Genomic DNA, 19,725 nt, shown 5'->3' with positions numbered 1-19,725 from the left:
CAGCAACAGCCGAATCCACGCATTTGAAGGGTTGTCCACATACACTATATATATAAGTATCTCCAATTTGCATTGCAAGATAATGTATAATAATGCAAACAGATTGTTGATTCTCCCAAATGGGGGACACTGTTTACCCCTGTTTACCCCTTCCACATGTGAAGACCATTAGCTACAGGCACAGTTACAGACAAAGCTACAGACATAGCTACATACAGACACAGCTACATACACAGATAGTTACAGACACGGCTACAGACACAGCTACATACACAGCTACAGACACAGCAACATACACAGCCACATACACAGACACAGTTACAGACACAGTTACAGACAATGCTACAGACACAGATAGTTACAGACACAGCTATATACACAGACACATCTACAGACACCGACACAGTAACAGCTACAGACACAGCTACAGATACAGACACCGCGATCTCTGTCCTCTGGTAACTCTACCTCCCCCTTCCTCCCCACTCTCTCTGTCCTCTGGTAACTCTACCTCCCCCTTCCTCCCCACTCTCTCTGTCCTCTGGTAACTCTACCTCCCCCCTCCTCCCCACTCTCTCTGTCCTCTGGTAACTCTACCTCCCCCCTTCCTCCCCACTCTCTCTGTCCTCTGGTAACTCTACCTCCCCCTTCCTCCCCACTCTCTCTGTCCTCTGGTAACTCTACCTCCCCCCTTCCTCCCCACTCTCTCTGTCCTCTGGTAACTCTACCTCCCCCTTCCTCCCCACTCTCTCTGTCCTCTGGTAACTCTACCTCCCCCCTTCCTCCCCACTCTCTCTGTCCTCTGGTAACTCTACCTCCCCCTTCCTCCCCACTCTCTCTGTCCTCTGGTAACTCTACCTCCCCCCTTCCTCCCCACTCTCTCTGTCCTCTGGTAACTCTACCTCCCCCCTTCCTCCCCACTCTCTCTCTGTCCTCTGGTAACTCTACCTCCCCCCTTCCTCCCCACTCTCTCTGTCCTCTGGTAACTCTACCTCCCCCTTCCTCCCCACTCTCTCTGTCCTCTGGTAACTCTACCTCCCCCCTTCCTCCCCACTCTCTCTGTCCTCTGGTAACTCTACCTCCACCCTCCTCCCCACTCTCTCTGTCCTCTGGTAACTCTACCTCCCCCCTTCCTCCCCACTCTCTCTGTCCTCTGGTAACTCTACCTCCCCCCTTCCTCCCCACTCTCTCTGTCCTCTGGTAACTCTACCTCCCCCCTTCCTCCCCACTCTCTCTGTCCTCTGGTAACTCTACCTCCCCCCTTCCTCCCCACTCTCTCTCTGTCCTCTGGTAACTCTACCTCCCCCCTTCCTCCCCACTCTCTCTGTCCTCTGGTAACTCTACCTCCCCCTTCCTCCCCACTCTCTCTGTCCTCTGGTAACTCTACCTCCCCCCTTCCTCCCCACTCTCTCTGTCCTCTCGTAACTCTACCTCCACCCTCCTCCCCACAACCCCATCCCTTGCTTTCCTGTCTTATCTCAGGGTCTACATGAGAGCTGCCCAGCACTGAGACGATTATGTGTGGTGTTGATTATTTCAGAGTGTGGTGGTGTTTGGCTGGTCGACACGGTCGGAGGTTATTAGGGATAGCCCCCTTTCTTTCAATTTTTGCCTAAATGACATACCCATATCTAACTGCCGGTAGCTCAGGCCCTGAAGCAACGATATGCATATTATTGGTACCATTTGAAAGGAAACACTTTCGAGTTTGTGGAAATGTGAATTGAATGTAGGAGAATATAACACAATAGATCTGGTCGAAAATAATACAAAGAAAAAACCAACCGGTATTTTTCTACCACCATCTGTGAAATGCAAGAAAAAGGTCATAGTTATAGCCATCAATCTGGTTGTAATTCCGATAGTGTCCACAAGATGGCAGCAGTGTATGTGCAAAGTTTCAGATGGATAACTTGAAAAATGAGTGAACAAGAATACCAAGTCCCCAGGTACATTTGGACAAATCGTGAAGGGGACATTCGCATTCATATTCCATTTTTTTCGGCAAGAATATCGTAAAATCTGTATACTTGGACTTTGATTTAGCTTTTCAAGTATTAGTAGCCATATTATAATTTCAACATTTGCAAAACAACCAGTTTTCATAACTTCATAACTCTGAATATTCTTATACGTTGTGTCCAAAAGGAAAAGGCATGCTGTCGCAAAAGGTTAGCGCCTACATTTTGCGACCGAGACGGGGTTTCCGGCTATCTAGCTAGCTTTGTTTGACCCCGATTGGTGCTTTTTTGTCAAAGATACAGTCCTTCAAGTGATGGCCACCCGCGTCATCTGTGTGCCATGAAGGCGTCGCTCTCTGACCAAATATGGTGTCCTATAGGATATACTACACCCCTAATGAAATAGTGAAGTCTTGTTACCTTCTAGGATCTCTGAGGAATAGAGATGAACGTGATTTGACTCGTTCAAACAACATTTAGGGTGCGATTTTCACAGATTCCTTTCTTTGCAAATTGAACGAGTGGAAATACAAAATCGATTGCGCGTGCTATATGGACCTTTTTAGGATATGAAAAATGATTTTATCTAACAAAACGACACTTCATGTTATCTCTGGGACCCTTTGGATGATAAATCAGAGCAAAATTCACCTTCAGAGGTGAATTTATCAAACCTATCGCGTTGAAAAAAGTGTTTTGTTGTTAGGAGCTCTCCTCAAACAATAACATGTCATTTTTTTTATCGCATTAATAGCTACTGTAAATTGGACAGTGCAGTTATATTAACAAGAATTGAAGCTTTCAGCCGATATTAAACACTTATATGTACCGACATTTGTTGTTTCTCTAAAATCTGTGATCTTGACATAACACGCTGCATGATTTACGATCCCTAAGAAGTTGCCTCATAATCATGTCCCAATATATCCCTGGATCCTGTAGAAATGTTAGTGGTTTGTGCTAGGATGTGTTGTATTTATAATAATAATAACTTTATTTGTATAGCGCTTTTCAATACAACTAACAAATCATGAAAGACGGAATGGAAGGATCGTAGACACAGATAGCAGATATTGTTCTCCTCTGAACTAGGTTTCTGTACAGTTTATTTAGTGCATTTTCTCACACACTCACTTGATGAATGTGATAAGGATGTGTAGGCACATTTAGTGAGCTAAAATCTGTCAGTGCTGTCCCTGCTGCCCCTCTCCATAACCCACAACTTACATGTTTGGTTGAGGTCCATCACTCTAACCACTGCTGCCCCCTCCCTCCCTCCCTCCCTCCCTCCCTCCCTCCCTCCCTCCCTCCCTCCCTCCCTCCCCTCCCTCCCTCCCTCCCTCCCCCTCCCCTCCCTCCCCCCCCTCCTCCTCCCCCCCTCCTCCCCCGTCTCCCTCCTGCCTCTGTCATTCTATTTCTCCCCCCGTCTCTCCTCCCCCGCTCCCTCCCTCCCTCCCTCTCCTCTCCCCCGCTCCCTCCCTCCCTCTCTCCTCCCTCCTCCCTCTCACCCTTCCTCCCCCTGTCTCCCTCCTGCCTCTGTCATTCCATTTCTCCCCCCGTCTCTCCTCCCCCGCTCCCCCTCCCCTCCCTCCCTCCCTCCCTCCCTCCCTCCCTCCCCCTCCCTCCCTCCCTCCCCCTCCCTCCCTCCCTCCCTCCCTCCCCCCCCCTTCCTCCCTCCTGTCTCCCTCCTGCCTCTGTCATTCCATTTCTCCCCCGTCTCTCCTCCCCCGCTCCCTCCCTCTCTCCTCCCTCCTCCCTCTCCCTCTTCCTCCCTCCTGTCTCCCTCCTGCCTCTGTCATTCCATTTCTCCCCATCTCTCCTCCCCCGCTCCCTCCCTCTCTCCTCCCTCCTCCCTCTCCCCCTTCCTCCCTCCTGTCTCCCTCCTGCCTCTGTCATTCCATTTCTCCCCATCTCTCCTTCCCCGCTCCCTCCCTCCCTCCCTCCTCCCTCTCCCCCTTCCTCCCTCCTGTCTCCCTCCTGCCTCTGTCATTCCATTTCTCCCCATCTCTCCTCCCCCGCTCCCTCCCTCCCTCCCTCCTCCCTCTCCCCCTTCCTCCCTCCTGTCTCCCTCCTGCCTCTGTCATTCCATTTCTCCCCCCGTCTCTCCTCCCCCGCTCCCTCCCTCCCTCCATCCCTCCCTCCCTCCGTCTCAACCCTCCCTCTCTATCCCAGGTGAGGCTGTTCCAGTGGAGGAGCAGCTGAGCAGTAAGGAGAAGAAAGACAGTAGTGGTGACACCACGGCCACACCCATGATCAACACCATAGCCCCGCCCCATGTCCCGCTATTGGACGAGGAGAAGACCCGATACGAGGGGCTCATCACCGACATATACCAGCAGCTGGATGACAAGGTGGGTGTGGCTGGGTAGGAAGGGATGGAGCTTCCCTTTCCGAATGTTCCCAGTTTCCGATCATTCCAAGAGCACATATAGCAGGATGATTCCCTCTGGGATGAAGGTTCATGGTCATGGATGACTGGAAAGGGGCTGTGTCTGTGGTTGATGTTTTATAGATATAATTAACCACAGTTAATGTATTTAATCATATGCAAATACTATACAATAGCATATATGCATAATTCTGTAGGAATTATATTAAATCTGTTTTAATCACCCAACCATTAACTTAATGAGGGATTATTAGGTTTGTTTGCCATGGTCATAATGGTCTAACCAATTAACTGTTGGGAAAATGAACATATTGGTGTAAACACAAATCCCTCTCACAGTAAAAGCCATAGCCCTGCTAGCTGCCCCCAAAAAAGTGGATTACAGAGTCTTGGTAAATCCAAACATGAATGCAACATTTTTCTATTGAAACATATCTTTCTTCTTTGCTCCTATCTCAGGATGATGAGATCAACCAACACAGCCAGTGGGCAGAGAAGTTCAAGGAGCAGATGATCGATCAAGATGAGGTCAGCTTATCCAACCCTATACAACAGATCTACTTCATCTAGATGAGGTGAGCTCATCCAACCCTATACAACACATCTCCTTCATCTAGATGAGGTGAGCTCATCCAACCCTATACAACACATCTCCTTCATCTAGATGAGGTGAGCTTATCCAACCCTATACAACACATCTCCTTCATCTAGATGAGGTGAGCTCATCCAACCCTATACAACACATCTCCTTCATCTAGATGAGGTGAGCTCATCCAACCCTATACAACACATCTCCTTCATCTAGATGAGGTGAGCTCATCCAACCCTATACAACACATCTCCTTCATCTAGATGAGGTGAGCTCATCCAACCCTATACAACACATCTCCTTCATCTAGATGAGGTGAGCTCATCCAACCCTATACAACACATCTCCTTCATCTAGATGAGGTGAGCTCATCCAACCCTATACAACACATCTCCTTCATCTAGATGAGGTGAGCTCATCCAACCCTATACAACACATCTCCTTCATCTAGATGAGGTGAGCTCATCCAACCCTATACAACACATCTCCTTCATCTAGATGAGGTGAGCTCATCCAACCCTATACAACACATCTCCTTCATCTAGATGAGGTGAGCTCATCCAACCCTATACAACACATCTCCTTCATCTAGATGAGGTGAGCTCATCCAACCCTATACAACACATCTCCTTCATCTAGATGAGGTGAGCTCATCCAACCCTATACAACACATCTCCTTCATCTAGATGAGGTGAGCTCATCCAACCCTATACAACACATCTACTTCATCTAGATGAGGTGAGCTCATCCAACCCTATACAACACATCTCCTTCATCTAGATGAGGTGAGCTCATCCAACCCTATACAACACATCTCCTTCATCTAGATGAGGTGAGCTCATCCAACCCTATACAACACATCTCCTTCATCTAGATGAGGTGAGCTCATCCAACCCTATACAACACATCTACTTCATCTAGATGAGGTGAGCTCATCCAACCCTATACAACACATCTCCTTCATCTAGATGAGGTGAGCTCATCCAACCCTATACAACACATCTCCTTCATCTAGATGAGGTGAGCTCATCCAACCCTATACAACACATCTCCTTCATCTAGATGAGGTGAGCTCATCCAACCCTATACAACACATCTCCTTCATCTAGATGAGGTGAGCTCATCCAACCCTATACAACACATCTCCTTCATCTAGATGAGGTGAGCTCATCCAACCCTATACAACACATCTCCTTCATCTAGATGAGGTGAGCTCATCCAACCCTATACAACACATCTACTTCATCTAGATGAGGTGAGCTCATCCAACCCTATACAACACATCTCCTTCATCTAGATGAGGTGAGCTCATCCAACCCTATACAACACATCTCCTTCATCTAGATGAGGTGAGCTCATCCAACCCTATACAACACATCTCCTTCATCTAGATGAGGTGAGCTCATCCAACCCTATACAACACATCTACTTCATCTAGATGAGGTGAGCTCATCCAACCCTATACAACACATCTCCTTCATCTAGATGAGGTGAGCTCATCCAACCCTATACAACACATCTCCTTCATCTAGATGAGGTGAGCTCATCCAACCCTATACAACACATCTCCTTCATCTAGATGAGGTGAGCTCATCCAACCCTATACAACACATCTCCTTCATCTAGATGAGGTGAGCTCATCCAACCCTATACAACACATCTCCTTCATCTAGATGAGGTGAGCTCATCCAACCCTATACAACACATCTCCTTCATCTAGATGAGGTGAGCTCATCCAACCCTATACAACACATCTCCTTCATCTAGATGAGGTGAGCTCATCCAACCCTATACAACACATCTTCTTCATCTACATTCCGTAATAATCATAGATTGACATGGTATAACTTGATGAGATTCAAGGTTTTCATTGCATTTAATTAGTGCATTGAGCAAAGGCATTCGGAAAGTATTCAGACCCCTTGAATTTTTTTTCCACATTTTGTTACTTTACAGCCTTACTCTAAATAATGACAAATGACAATGTCGAAAACAGGTTTTCAGAAATGTTTGCAAATGTGTAAAAAAATAAATACATAAGTATTCAGACCCTTTAATATGAGATTCGAAATTGAGCTCAGGTGCATCCTGTTTCCATTGATCATCCTTGAGATGTTTCTACAACTTGTTTGGAGTCCACCTGTGGTAAATGCAATTGATTGGACATTATTTGAAAAGGCACACACCTGTCTATATAAGGTCCCACAGTTGACAGTGCATGTCAGAGCAAAAACCAAGCCATAAGGTCGAAGGAATTGTCTGTAGAGCTGGGGAAGGGTACCAAAAAATGTCTGCCGCATTGAAGGTCCCCAAGAACAAAGTGGCCTCCATCATTCTTAAATGGAAGAAGTTTCAAACCACCAAGACTCTTCCTAGAGCTGGCCAACCAGCCAAACTGAGCAATCGGGGGAGTTGACCAAGGGAGGTGACCAAGAACCCGATGGTCACGCTGTCAGAGCTCCAGAGTTCCTCTGTGGAGATGGGAGAAACTTCCAGAAGAACAACCATCTCTGCAGCACTCCACCAATCAGGCCTTTATGGTAGAGTGGCCAGACGGAAGCCACTCCTCAGTAAAAGGCACATGACAGCCCTCTTGAAGTTTGCCAAAAGGCACCTAAAGGACTCTCAGACCATGAGAAACAAGATTCTCTGCTCTGATGAAACCAAGATTGAAGTCTTTGGCCTGAATGCCAAGTGTCACGTCTGGAGGAAACCTGGGACCATCCCTACGGTGAAGTATGGTGGTGGCAGCATCATGCTGTGGGGATGTTTTTCAGCGGCAGGGACTGGGAGGCTAGTCAGGATCGAGGGAAAGATGAACGGAGCAAAGTACAGAGAGATGAAAACCTGCTCCAGAGCACTCAGGACCTCAGACTGGGGGCGAAGGTTCACCTTCCAACGGGACAACAACCCTAAGCACACAGCCAAGACAATGCAGGAGTGGCTTCGGGACAAGTCTCTGAATGTCCTTGAGTGGCCCAGGCAGAGCCCGGACATGAACCCAATCGAACATCTCTGGAGAGACCTAAAAATAGCTTTGCAGTGACGCTCCCCATCCAACCTGACAGAGCTTGAGAGGATCTGCAGAGAGGAATGGGAGAAACTCCCCAAATACAGGTGTGCCAAGCTTGTAGTGTCATACCCAAGAATACTCTAGGCTGTTATCGCTGCCAAAGGTGCTTCAACAAAGTACTGAGTAAAGGGTCAGAATACTTATGTAAATGTGATATTTCAGTTTGTTTGTAAAAAATCTAAAGAACAGTTTTTCCTTTGTCATTATGGGGTATTTCGTGTAGATTGATGAGGGGGAAAAAAATATTTAATACATTTTAGAATAAGGTTATAACTTAACAAAATGTGGAAAAAGTCAAGGGGTCTGAAAACATTCCGAATGCACTGTACATGTTTTTAGAGTGCAAAACTTTTTAGTTTGTGTTTATTGCCATCTAGTGGTCAGAAATGTATCTGCATTAGATATAAATCTGGTAGAGCTTTGTTTCTTCTGGCAAAGTGCAAGCTATGAACATGATGTAGTAGTAGAATTAGTCACTCAGTAAGCTGCCTACTCTGTGAGTGATATCAGATACAAGTGTTCTTTCCTTAATGGTTTTTAAATCTGCAATTACCTTTCCTTAATGTTTTTTTTAAAGCAATGCATACCTTTCCCAAATGACTGATGATTGGCTGAGAGAAATTGATGATAAAAAGATTGGGGGGGCTGTTTTGTTGGACTTCAGTGTGGCTTTTGACATTATCGATCATAATCTGCTGCTGGAAAAACGTATGTGTTACGGCTTTACACCCCCTGCTATATTGTGGATAAAGAGTTACCTGTCTAGCAGAACACAGACGGTGTTCTTTAATGCAAGCTTCTCCAACATAATCCAGGTAGAATCAGAAATGCCCAGGGCAGATGTCTATATTTTGATTTATTTTACACTTTTTTGGTTACTATATGATTCCATATATGTTATTTCACAGTTTTGATGTCTTCACTATTATTCTACAATGTGTGTCCAAAGTTTTGACTGGTACTGTATGTGGTAGTAGAGTAGGGGTCTGAGGGAACACACTTAATGTGTTGTGAAATCTGTTGTGAATGTATTATAATGTTATTAAAATTGTATAACTGCCTTAATTGTGCTGGACCACAGGAAGAGTAGCTGTTGCCTTGGCAGTAGCTAATGGGGATCCATAAAAAATACAAATGTTTTTTAAAGCAGTGGTTACCTTTCCTTAATGGTTTTTATAAAGCAGTGGTTACCTTTCCTTAATGGTTTTTATAAAGCAGTGATTACCTTTCCTTAATGGTTTTTAAAGCAGTGGTTACCTTTCCTTAATGGTTTTTATAAAGCAGTGGTTACCTTTCCTTAATGGTTTTTATAAAGCAGTGGTTACCTTTCCTTAATGGTTTTTATAAAGCAGTGATTACCTTTCCTTAATGGTTTTTAAAGCAGTGGTTACCTTTCCTTAATGGTTTTTATAAAGCAGTGATTACCTTTCCTTAATGGTTTTTATAAAGCAGTGGTTACCTTTCCTTAATGGTTTTTAAAGCAGTGATTACCTTTCCTTAATGGTTTTTATAAAGCAGTGGTTACCTTTCCTTAATGGTTTTTATAAAGCAGTGGTTACCTTTCCTTAATGGTTTTTATAAAGCAGTGGTTACCTTTCCTTAATGGTTTTTAAAGCAGTGGTTACCTTTCCTTAATGGTTTTTATAAAGCAGTGGTTACCTTTCCTTAATGGTTTTTATAAAGCAGTGATTACCTTTCCTTAATGGTTTTTATAAAGCAGTGGTTACCTTTCCTTAATGTTTTTTAAAGCAGTGGTTACCTTTCCTTAATGGTTTTTATAAAGCAGTGGTTACCTTTCCTTAATGGTTTTTATAAAGCAGTGATTACCTTTCCTTAATGGTTTTTAAAGCAGTGATTACCTTTCCTTAATGTTTTTTAAAGCAGTGGTTACCTTTCCTTAATGGTTTTTATAAAGCAGTGGTTACCTTTCCTTAATGGTTTTTATAAAGCAGTGGTTACCTTTCCTTAATGGTTTTTAAAGCAGTGGTTACCTTTCCTTAATGGTTTTTATAAAGCAGTGATTACCTTTCCTTAATGTTTTTTAAAGCAGTGGTTACCTTTCCTTAATGTTTTTTAAAGCAGTGATTACCTTTCCTTAATGGTTTTTATAAAGCAGTGATTACCTTTCCTTAATGGTTTTTAAAGCAGTGATTACCTTTCCTTAATGGTTTTTATAAAGCAGTGATTACCTTTATTTAATGGTTTTTATAAAGCAGTGATTACCTTTCCTTAATGGTTTTTATAAAGCAGTGATTACCTTTCCTTAATGGTTTTTATAAAGCAGTGATTACCTTTCCTTAATGGTTTTTATAAAGCAGTGGTTACCTTTCCTTAATGGTTTTTATAAAGCAGTGGTTACCTTTCCTTAATGGTTTTTATAAAGCAGTGATTACCTTTCCTTAATGGTTTTTAAAGCAGTGGTTACCTTTCCTTAATGGTTTTTATAAAGCAGTGGTTACCTTTCCTTAATGGTTTTTATAAAGCAGTGATTACCTTTCCTTAATGGTTTTTAAAGCAGTGATTACCTTTCCTTAATGTTTTTTAAAGCAGTGGTTACCTTTCCTTAATGGTTTTTATAAAGCAGTGGTTACCTTTCCTTAATGGTTTTTATAAAGCAGTGATTACCTTTCCTTAATGGTTTTTAAAGCAGTGATTACCTTTCCTTAATGGTTTTTATAAAGCAGTGGTTACCTTTCCTTAATGGTTTTTATAAAGCAGTGATTACCTTTCCTTAATGGTTTTTATAAAGCAGTGATTACCTTTCCTTAATGGTTTTTATAAAGCAGTGGTTACCTTTCCTTAATGGTTTTTATAAAGCAGTGGTTACCTTTCCTTAATGGTTTTTATAAAGCAGTGGTTACCTTTCCTTAATGGTTTTTATAAAGCAGTGGTTACCTTTCCTTAATGGTTTTTATAAAGCAGTGATTACCTTTCCTTAATGTTTTTTAAAGCAGTGGTTACCTTTCCTTAGTGGTTTTTATAAAGCAGTGGTTACCTTTCCTTAATGTTTTTTAAAGCAGTGGTTACCTTTCCTTAATGGTTTTTATAAAGCAGTGATTACCTTTCCTTAATGGTTTTTATAAAGCAGTGGTTACCTTTCCTTAATGGTTTTTATAAAGCAGTGGTTACCTTTCCTTAATGGTTTTTATAAAGCAGTGGTTACCTTTCCTTAATGGTTTTTATAAAGCAGTGGTTACCTTTCCTTAATGGTTTTTATAAAGCAGTGATTACCTTTCCTTAATGGTTTTTATAAAGCAGTGGTTACCTTTCCTTAATGGTTTTTATAAAGCAGTGGTTACTTTTCCTTAATGGTTTTTATAAAGCAGTGGTTACCTTTCCTTAATGTTTTTTAAAGCAGTGGTTACCTTTCCTTAATGGTTTTTATAAAGCAGTGATTACCTTTCCTTAATGTTTTTTAAAGCAGTGGTTACCTTTCCTTAATGGTTTTTATAAAGCAGTGATTACCTTTCCTTAATGTTTTTTAAAGCAGTGGTTACCTTTCCTTAATGGTTTTTATAAAGCAGTGGTTACCTTTCCTTAATGGTTTTTATAAAGCAGTGGTTACCTTTCCTTAATGTTTTTTAAAGCAGTGATTACCTTTCCTTAATGGTTTTTAAAGCAGTGGTTACCTTTCCTTAATGGTTTTTATAAAGCAGTGGTTACCTTTCCTTAATGGTTTTTATAAAGCAGTGATTACCTTTCCTTAATGGTTTTTAAAGCAGTGATTACCTTTCCTTAATGTTTTTTAAAGCAGTGGTTACCTTTCCTTAATGGTTTTTATAAAGCAGTGATTACCTTTCCTTAATGTTTTTTAAAGCAGTGGTTACCTTTCCTTAATGGTTTTTATAAAGCAGTGATTACCTTTCCTTAATGTTTTTTAAAGCAGTGATTACCTTTCCTTAATGGTTTTTATAAAGCAGTGGTTACCTTTCCTTAATGGTTTTTATAAAGCAGTGATTACCTTTCCTTAATGTTTTTTAAAGCAGTGGTTACCTTTCCTTAATGGTTTTTATAAAGCAGTGGTTACCTTTCCTTAATGGTTTTTAAAGCAGTGGTTACCTTTCCTTAATGGTTTTTATAAAGCAGTGGTTACCTTTCCTTAATGGTTTTTAAAGCAGTGATTACCTTTCCTTAATGGTTTTTAAAGCAGTGATTACCTTTCCTTAATGGTTTTTAAAGCAGTGATGACCTTTCTTTAATGTTTTTTAAAGCAGTGATGACCTTTATTTAATGGTTTTTAAAGCAGTGATTACCATTCCTTAATGGTTTTTAAAGCAGTGATTACCTTTCTTTAATGTTTTTTAAAGCAGTGATTACCTTTCATTCATGTTTTTTAAAGCAGTGATTACCTTTCCTAAATGGTTTTTAAAGCACTGATTACCTGATAAGCAGCAGTTATAGAAAGTGATTTGAATGAGAACATTTCCATGGTAACACATCTATTCCTCTCAGTTGGCAAATAGTCAAGGTATTGAAAGGTGGAGCAGGGCACGATCTAACTGCTGAGAGAAACAATAGCTTTTAAGCCATTCTGCATCTTGTCCTCCTGTAAAGTGCTTTCATTCTGAGATGTGGATTTCTAAAACCTGTTCTTGTGCCAGAGACAATAAGATGCTGGTATTCTGGTGTTTTGTTGGGGAGTCGAAGCACATTGCTGGGTGTTTTATTTAATTTAAGCAGAATGTGTCTGTACATGTATTCACCTGTGTATTCACCTGTGTGTTCACCTGTGTATTCACCTGTGTGTTCACCTGTGTGTGTTCACCTGTGTGTGTTCACCTGTGTGTGTTCGTTCACCTGCGTGTGTTCATTCACCTGTGTGTATTCACCTGTGTGTTCACCTGTGTGTTCACCTGTGTGTGTTCACCTGTGTGTGTTCACCTGTGTGTGTTCACCTGTGTGTATTCACCTGTGTGTGTTCACCTGTGTGTATTCACCTGTGTTCGTTCACCTGTGTGTATTCACCTGTATGTATTCACCTGTGTGTTCACCTGTGTGTGTTCACGTGTGTGTATTCACCTGTGTGTTCACCTGTGTGTGTTCGTTCACCTGTGTGTGTTCGTTCACCTGTGTGTGTTCACCTGTATGTATTCACCTGTGTGTTCACCTGTGTGTGTTCGTTCACCTGTGTGTGTTCGTTCACCTGTGTGTATTCGTTCACCTGTGTGTGTTCGTTCACCTGTGTTCGTTCACCTGTGTGTTCACCTGTGTGTATTCAACTGTGTGTGTTCACCTGTGTGTGTTCACCTGTGTGTGTTCGTTCACCTGTGTATGTTCACCTGTATGTATTCACCTGTGTGTATTCACCGGTGTGTATTCACCTGTATGTGTTCATCTGTGTGTATTCACCTGTGTGTGTTCACCTGTGTGTATTCACCTGTGTGTGTTCACCTGTGTGTATTCACCTGTGTGTATTCACCTGTGTGTGTTCACCTGTGTGTGTTCACCTGTGTGTGTGTTCACCTGTGTGTGTTCGTTCACCTGTGTGTATTCATCTGTATGTATTCACCTGTGTGTGTTCACATGTGTGTGTTCACCTGTATGTATTCACCTGTATGTTCACCTGTGTGTGTTCACCTGTGTGTATTCACGTGTGTGTTCACCTGTGTGTGTTCACCTGTGTGTGTTCACCTGTGTGTGTTCACATGTGTGTGTTCACCTGTGTGTGTTCACCTGTGTGTGTTCACCTGTGTGTATTCACCTGTGTGTATTCACCTGTGTGTATTCACTTGTGTGTGTTCACGTGTGTGTATTCACCTGTGTGTATTCACGTGTGTGTGTATTCACGTGTGTGTGTATTCACCTGTGTGTATTCACCTGTGTGTATTCACCTGTATGTATTCACCTGTATGTTCACCTGTGTGTGTTCACATGTGTGTGTTCACCTGTGTGTGTTCACATGTGTGTGTTCACCTGTGTGTGTTCACCTGTGTGTATTCACCTGTATGTATTCACCTGTATGTATTCACCTGTATGTTCACCTGTGTGTGTTCACCTGTGTGTATTCACCTGTGTGTGTTCACATGTGTATGTTCACCTGTGTGTGTTCACCTGTGTGTGTTCACCTGTGTGTGTTCACCTGTGTGTGTTCACATGTGTGTGTTCACCTGTATGTGTTCACCTGTGTGTATTCACCTGTGTGTATTCACCTGTGTGTATTCACTTGTGTGTGTTCACGTGTGTGTATTCACCTGTGTGTATTCACGTGTGTGTGTATTCACGTGTGTGTGTATTCACCTGTGTGTATTCACCTGTGTGTATTCACCTGTTTGTATTCGCCTGTGTGTGTTCGCCTGTATGTGTTCGCCTGTATGTATTTGTGTGTGTGTGTTATTTACTCACCTTCCTGTACATCCAGCTGCTGGCTTCGACCCGTAAGGACTATGAGAACTCCAGGAGGACCTGTCCCGTCTGCAGAGGGAGAACGAGGCGGCCAAGGAAGAGGTAAAGGAGGTTCTGCAGGCCCTGGAAGAACTGGCTGTTAACTACGACCACAAGAGCCAGGAGGGGGAGAACGAGAACCGCTCCAACAACCAGCTCAACCAGAAGACTGTGAGTCACTCTGGGAGGAAACGAGATGGGTTCTAATAGTTCTGGTTATAGGTTTGATTTCCGCATGGCCCACATAAAGTGAATATACTGTTTACATTGATGTGTCACTGTCAAGGTTGACAGGTTTGGAAGTCACTTTGGACAGGTGAGGAGGGCGCAGTGAGGAGGACATACGACAAGTTATGTGTAGGAGTAAAGATTGCTGTTGTGTACAGCTGAGAGGATTTGTGGAAAAGGTAGGGCTGGGGTCATAATCTAAGTACTCTGTAGGTCCACTCATCTGTCCACTTTTAAATCCGTCAATGTGTCTCAGACCACTCTGGCGCGGTTACAGAGGGAGCTGACCAGTCTACAGGAGCTCAGTAGTCATCATAAGAAGAGAGCAGTAGAGATTCTCAGTCTACTGCTCCGAGACCTCAGTGAGATAGGAGGCATCATCGGCACCAGTGACCTCAAGGCTATAAGGACATACAATTAAACAATTACGCAATTAGAATCATACACACATATACACACTGTTATTTAGACAGACATAAACTGTTTGTAACAGGTAATCATACACACACACACACACACACTCAGTCCTGATCTCTCTGCTCTTCAGATGATGGAGGTGAATGAGGTCATTGAGGAGGAGTTCACCATGGCTCGTCTCTACATCAGTAAGATGAAATCAGAGGTAAAGTCTCTGGTGAACCGCAGCTGGAGAGCTCCCTGGCCGACACCTCCCGCAGGATGCAGGCCAATGAGAAGGAGCTGGCCTCCTGTCAGTTACTCATCGCCCAGGTAACCAGGAAGTGGATTTAACATCCATTTCGATATCTTGAAAAAAATAGTATGGAATATTTTCCTTTATTCAGTAGACTATTGTGTTCATGCAGCTTGGTTGGAAAGAGAGACAGTGTCAGCATTCTTTTCCTCAGCTGTTAACCCTGTCCCTGCCTGATGGGGTCCTCCATGCAGCACCAGGCTAAGATCACGTAGAGCAGAAGAAGAGACAGCTAGAGGAGACCCAGGGCTCCCTCGTGGAGGAGGTTCAGACTCTACACACACAGGCTGAGAAACGCAGAGAGACCCCCAAACACAAACAAGCCTGTCATCAATCATTATGTCACATGAACAAAACAAACAATGTCGCTTGCTTTGTCTCCACAGACAAAATGAAGGAGGTGCATGTGATGGATAAACAGAAGGAGCACCTGACCAAACTGCAGGATGCAGTAGTGATGAAGGTAAAGATCTCTCTATCTCTCTCATCCTCCCTCTCTCCCCTCCTTCCATCCCTCCCCCTTTATCCCCCTTTCTTTTTTCCCCCACTCTTCAAATTCCTGTGAAAGGTAAATCAATTCAACTTGACCCTTGACCCTGTGTTCCCTTCTGCACTCTATAGAAGACCCTAGAGGAACAGATGGAGAACCATAGAGAGGTCCATCAGAAGCAGCTGTCCCGTCGGAGAGATGAGATCGACCACAAGCAGAGGGTCTTGGAGGAGCTCAAGGAGTAAGAGAGATTTTATTTCATTTGCAGGTCTTTTTCAAGTCTCATTTCAGGTAGTGAACACAGTCCCAGGAGATAATTACGCCATGTACAGTATAGCATTGATTTGTACTCTACTGTATACAACCCATCTGCTCTCCTCTAGTCTGAACCAGGGCCTTCAGCTGGAACAGAGGAAGCTGCAGTCAGACTATGACAAACTGAAGGCTGAGGAGCAGCAGAAGGACGAGCAACTGCAGAAACTTGTGCAAGTCTATTTATTACAGTATCTGCCACAGCTCTGTTTGGTTCTCCTCAGAAATGGTCATAGCATAATCATAACATGGTCATAAACCCCTAGGGTTGATTTCTGCAGCCCCACAGAAATCTAATTGGCATAAGAAAAAAATATCCATCAAAATCCATTTTAAACTGGGGATTGGATGTGTCTCAATCCACCACTTCCGTATCTGCAGTGAAAGGTGGCAGAGCTAAAGCAGTGTTTGTCATCCCGAAAATCAGTCTTCTCACTGTAGCATCTGAACGGTTTGGCCTACAAAACTATTATGACCCCTCTATGGAAAGGCATGACTCTCACGAACACGACAGGGTTCTCTACAACCCCCACACGCGTCTTGGGACTCGGCTGAAGTATAACAAAAAGGAATAGTTTCCTGATCTTTTTTATATTTCTCAGATATAGAACAGACACTTCAGGACGAACTTCCTTTAGATGTTTTGGGGGACTGTCTGTTGTTCCATGTAGTGAATGTGTTATTCAGTGTGTTTGTATGGGCTAATAGCAGTACGGCCAAATTCAATGTTTCATCAAACCATTTTTTTTTTATACTTCAAGGGGTTTTACAATTCAACATCCAATAGCTAAATGGTCCTTGGTATGACCTTATTAAAACAATTCCATATGTCAGTTTAGCAGCACCCCATCCCTCCCTCAACCCCCCAGGCTTAGACTGTATAGATGGGCCATAGCATGGTCATAACATGGTCAGATCCTCATCAGTCCTCTGCATGTCTCTGCTGTAGCTTCATCAATGAGAAGCGAGAGCAGGCCAAGGAGGTTCTGAAGGGTCTAGAAGACACTGTGCTGAGTGGAGTTAACATAATGTAGTTAATCTGACTTACTTGTGCTGGCTTTTTTTTAAATACATCTCAGGTGTTGATAGATGTTGAACTCATTGACGATGAGAGATTTGCCCCTTCCTCCAGGCCAAGGAGCTTCAGACCTCTGCACAACCTGTGCAGGCTCTTCATCCAAGAGCTGACCTGCCGCATCAGCATGGTAAGTACAGGAAGGATAGGCTATTTGGGGGAGAAATGTCCGTAAATCTCAGCTACAATGTTTCCACTCTGTAAACTATCACATAGTCACCCATTTGTGGGCATGCTGTATGCCTTATATCATCCAGCGTCTATGCTGACAACTAACAGGCTGTTGTTTGGTTCAGTGTTATCACTATCTAAAACCAGCTGACAACTAACAGGATATTGTTTGGTTCAGTGTCATCACTATCTAAAACCAGCTGACAACTAACAGGCCGTTGTTTGGTTCAGTGTTATCACTATCTAAAACCAGCTGACAACTAACAGGATATTGTTTGGTTCAGTGTCATCACTATCTAAAACCAGCTGACAACTAACAGGCTGTTGTTTGGTTCAGTGTCATCACTATCTAAAACCAGCTGACAACTAACAGGCTGTTGTTTGGTTCAGTGTCATCACTATCTAAAACCAGCTGACAACTAACAGGCTGTTGTTTGGTTCAGTGTCATCACTATCTAAAACCAGCTGACAACTAACAGGATGTTGTTTGGTTCAGTGTCATCACTATCTAAAACCAGCTGACAACTAACAGGCTGTTGTTTGGTTCAGTGTTATCACTATCTAAAACCAGCTGACAACTAACAGGATGTTGTTTGGTTCAGTGTTATCACTATCTAAAACCAGCTGACAACTAACAGGATGTTGTTTGGTTCAGTGTTATCATTATCTAAGACCAGAAGAGGAAGGCAAACCACAAAACAAGTAGACCTTAGAAACCACTTTTTCAGACATGTATTGTAAATGTTAGCAGTTGTGGTGTGTCCCTCCCTGCTGAGAAAGGTGACATCACTCTGGTCTCACAGTGTAAAGTGCCGCAGGCTGTATTTGATGACACTGCGTTTGCTGTTACTGATTTGTGTTGGGCTGTTGTTTCCTTTAGGAAATAACTTCATGTGTCTGTTCTCACACTAAAGTCCCATGTGGGAATGTTGACATTTATTCATGTGTAAGTTGTGTGAAGCAATTGCTTGGATGGGGTTTGTTCATAGCCTATGTTATGCAAGGAATTCAGTTAGTAAGTATGTTGTGTGAAGTCACTTCCCTGTTTCTGTCCAATCAGAGTGCAGAGATGGATAATGATGAGGCTGTGGGTAGTCTGGCTCAGAGACAGAGGATTACCTTCCTGGAGAACAACCTGGAGCAGCTCACCAAGGTCCACAAACAGGTACGACATACACACACACACGCACACGCACACACACGCACACGTACACGCACACGCACACACACACACACACACACACACACACACACACACACACACACACACACACACACACACACACACACACACACACACACACACACACACACACACATACATACATACATACATACATACATACATACATACATACATACTGACCAGTAAAGGGGTTATTTGTTATTGTAGTTTGGTCAGGACGTGGCAGGGGGTGTTTGTTTTATGTGGTTCGGGGATTGTTGGGTTATGTTATTATGTAAGAGGGGTGTTTGTTTAGAGTGTTCCGGGGTTTTTGGGCTATGTTCTTGTTAGTTTATTTCTATGTTAGTTCTAGTCGTTCTATGTCTATGTTTAGTTAATGGGGTTGACCTTCAATTGCAAGCAGCTGCCTCTCGTTGCTTCTAATTGAAGGTCTTATTTAAGAGGGGTGTTTGTTCTATGGTATTTGTGGGTAGTTGTCTCCTGTTTAGTGTCTGAGCACCTGATTGGACTGTTAGTGTCGTTCGTTTGTATTGTGTACGTGATTTGTTTGTTTTTCCTTCTTCACATTAAAAAGATGAGTATACACGTTCCCGCTGCGTTTTGGTCTGATCCTTACGACACCCGTTACACATACATTCATACATACTATATACACAAGCATACACACTCACATTCAATCCTCATATATGCTGCTGCTACTCTGTTCATCATAAATCCTGATGCCTAGTCACCTTACCCCTATACATACCTACCTCTATCACTCCAGTATCTCTACACATTGGAAATATGGTAAATGTTTTTTTTTTATTTCTAGTTCTCGTGTGTTTTTGTTCTACTTGATTTTATAGTACTTCTGATATTGATTACTGCATTGTTTGGAAAGAGCTGGCAAGAAAGGCATTTCACTGTACCTGCATATGTGACAATAAAACTTGAAACTTAAAACACATAACAGAACTTCATATCCCCCGTGACTCGTCTCTCCAGTTGGTGCGTGATAACGCCGACCTGCACTGCGAGCTTCCCAAGCTGGAGAAGCGTCTGTGGGCCACTGCCGAGAGGGTAAAATTCAAGGCAGTGTGCCTTGAATTCTAAATAAATCACTGACAGTGTCACCAGCAAAGCACCCCCACACCATCACACCACCTCCTCCATGCT

At 43.1% G+C, this 19,725-nt stretch overlaps 1 protein-coding gene across 1 annotated transcript in view; it reads left to right on the top strand.

The window, feature by feature from the left end:
- Nucleotides 1-19,705, top strand: part of LOC106582408 (kinesin heavy chain) — an 80,961-nt gene extending 61,256 nt beyond the window's left edge. The window contains 15 exon segments of the mRNA XM_082966902.1: nt 4,134-4,312; nt 4,810-4,878; nt 14,371-14,401; nt 14,404-14,564; nt 14,878-15,021; nt 15,169-15,259; nt 15,262-15,350; nt 15,528-15,540; nt 15,543-15,796; nt 15,955-16,064; nt 16,207-16,308; nt 17,085-17,144; nt 17,268-17,340; nt 18,442-18,546; nt 19,555-19,705. Coding sequence (XP_082823028.1) covers nt 4,134-4,312; nt 4,810-4,878; nt 14,371-14,401; nt 14,404-14,564; nt 14,878-15,021; nt 15,169-15,259; nt 15,262-15,350; nt 15,528-15,540; nt 15,543-15,796; nt 15,955-16,064; nt 16,207-16,308; nt 17,085-17,144; nt 17,268-17,340; nt 18,442-18,546; nt 19,555-19,662 — 1,589 coding nt within the window. The 3' untranslated portion in view covers nt 19,663-19,705.
- The last annotated feature ends 20 nt before the right edge of the window (nt 19,706-19,725 follow it).

The sequence above is a fragment of the Salmo salar genome, chromosome 21 (genome assembly GCF_965601325.2).
Source record: "Salmo salar chromosome 21, fSalSal1, whole genome shotgun sequence".
In the NCBI taxonomy this organism is placed as follows: Eukaryota; Metazoa; Chordata; class Actinopteri; order Salmoniformes; family Salmonidae; genus Salmo; species Salmo salar.
Note: the sequence above shows the minus strand (reverse complement) of the source record. Positions and strands in the feature narration are given on the sequence as shown.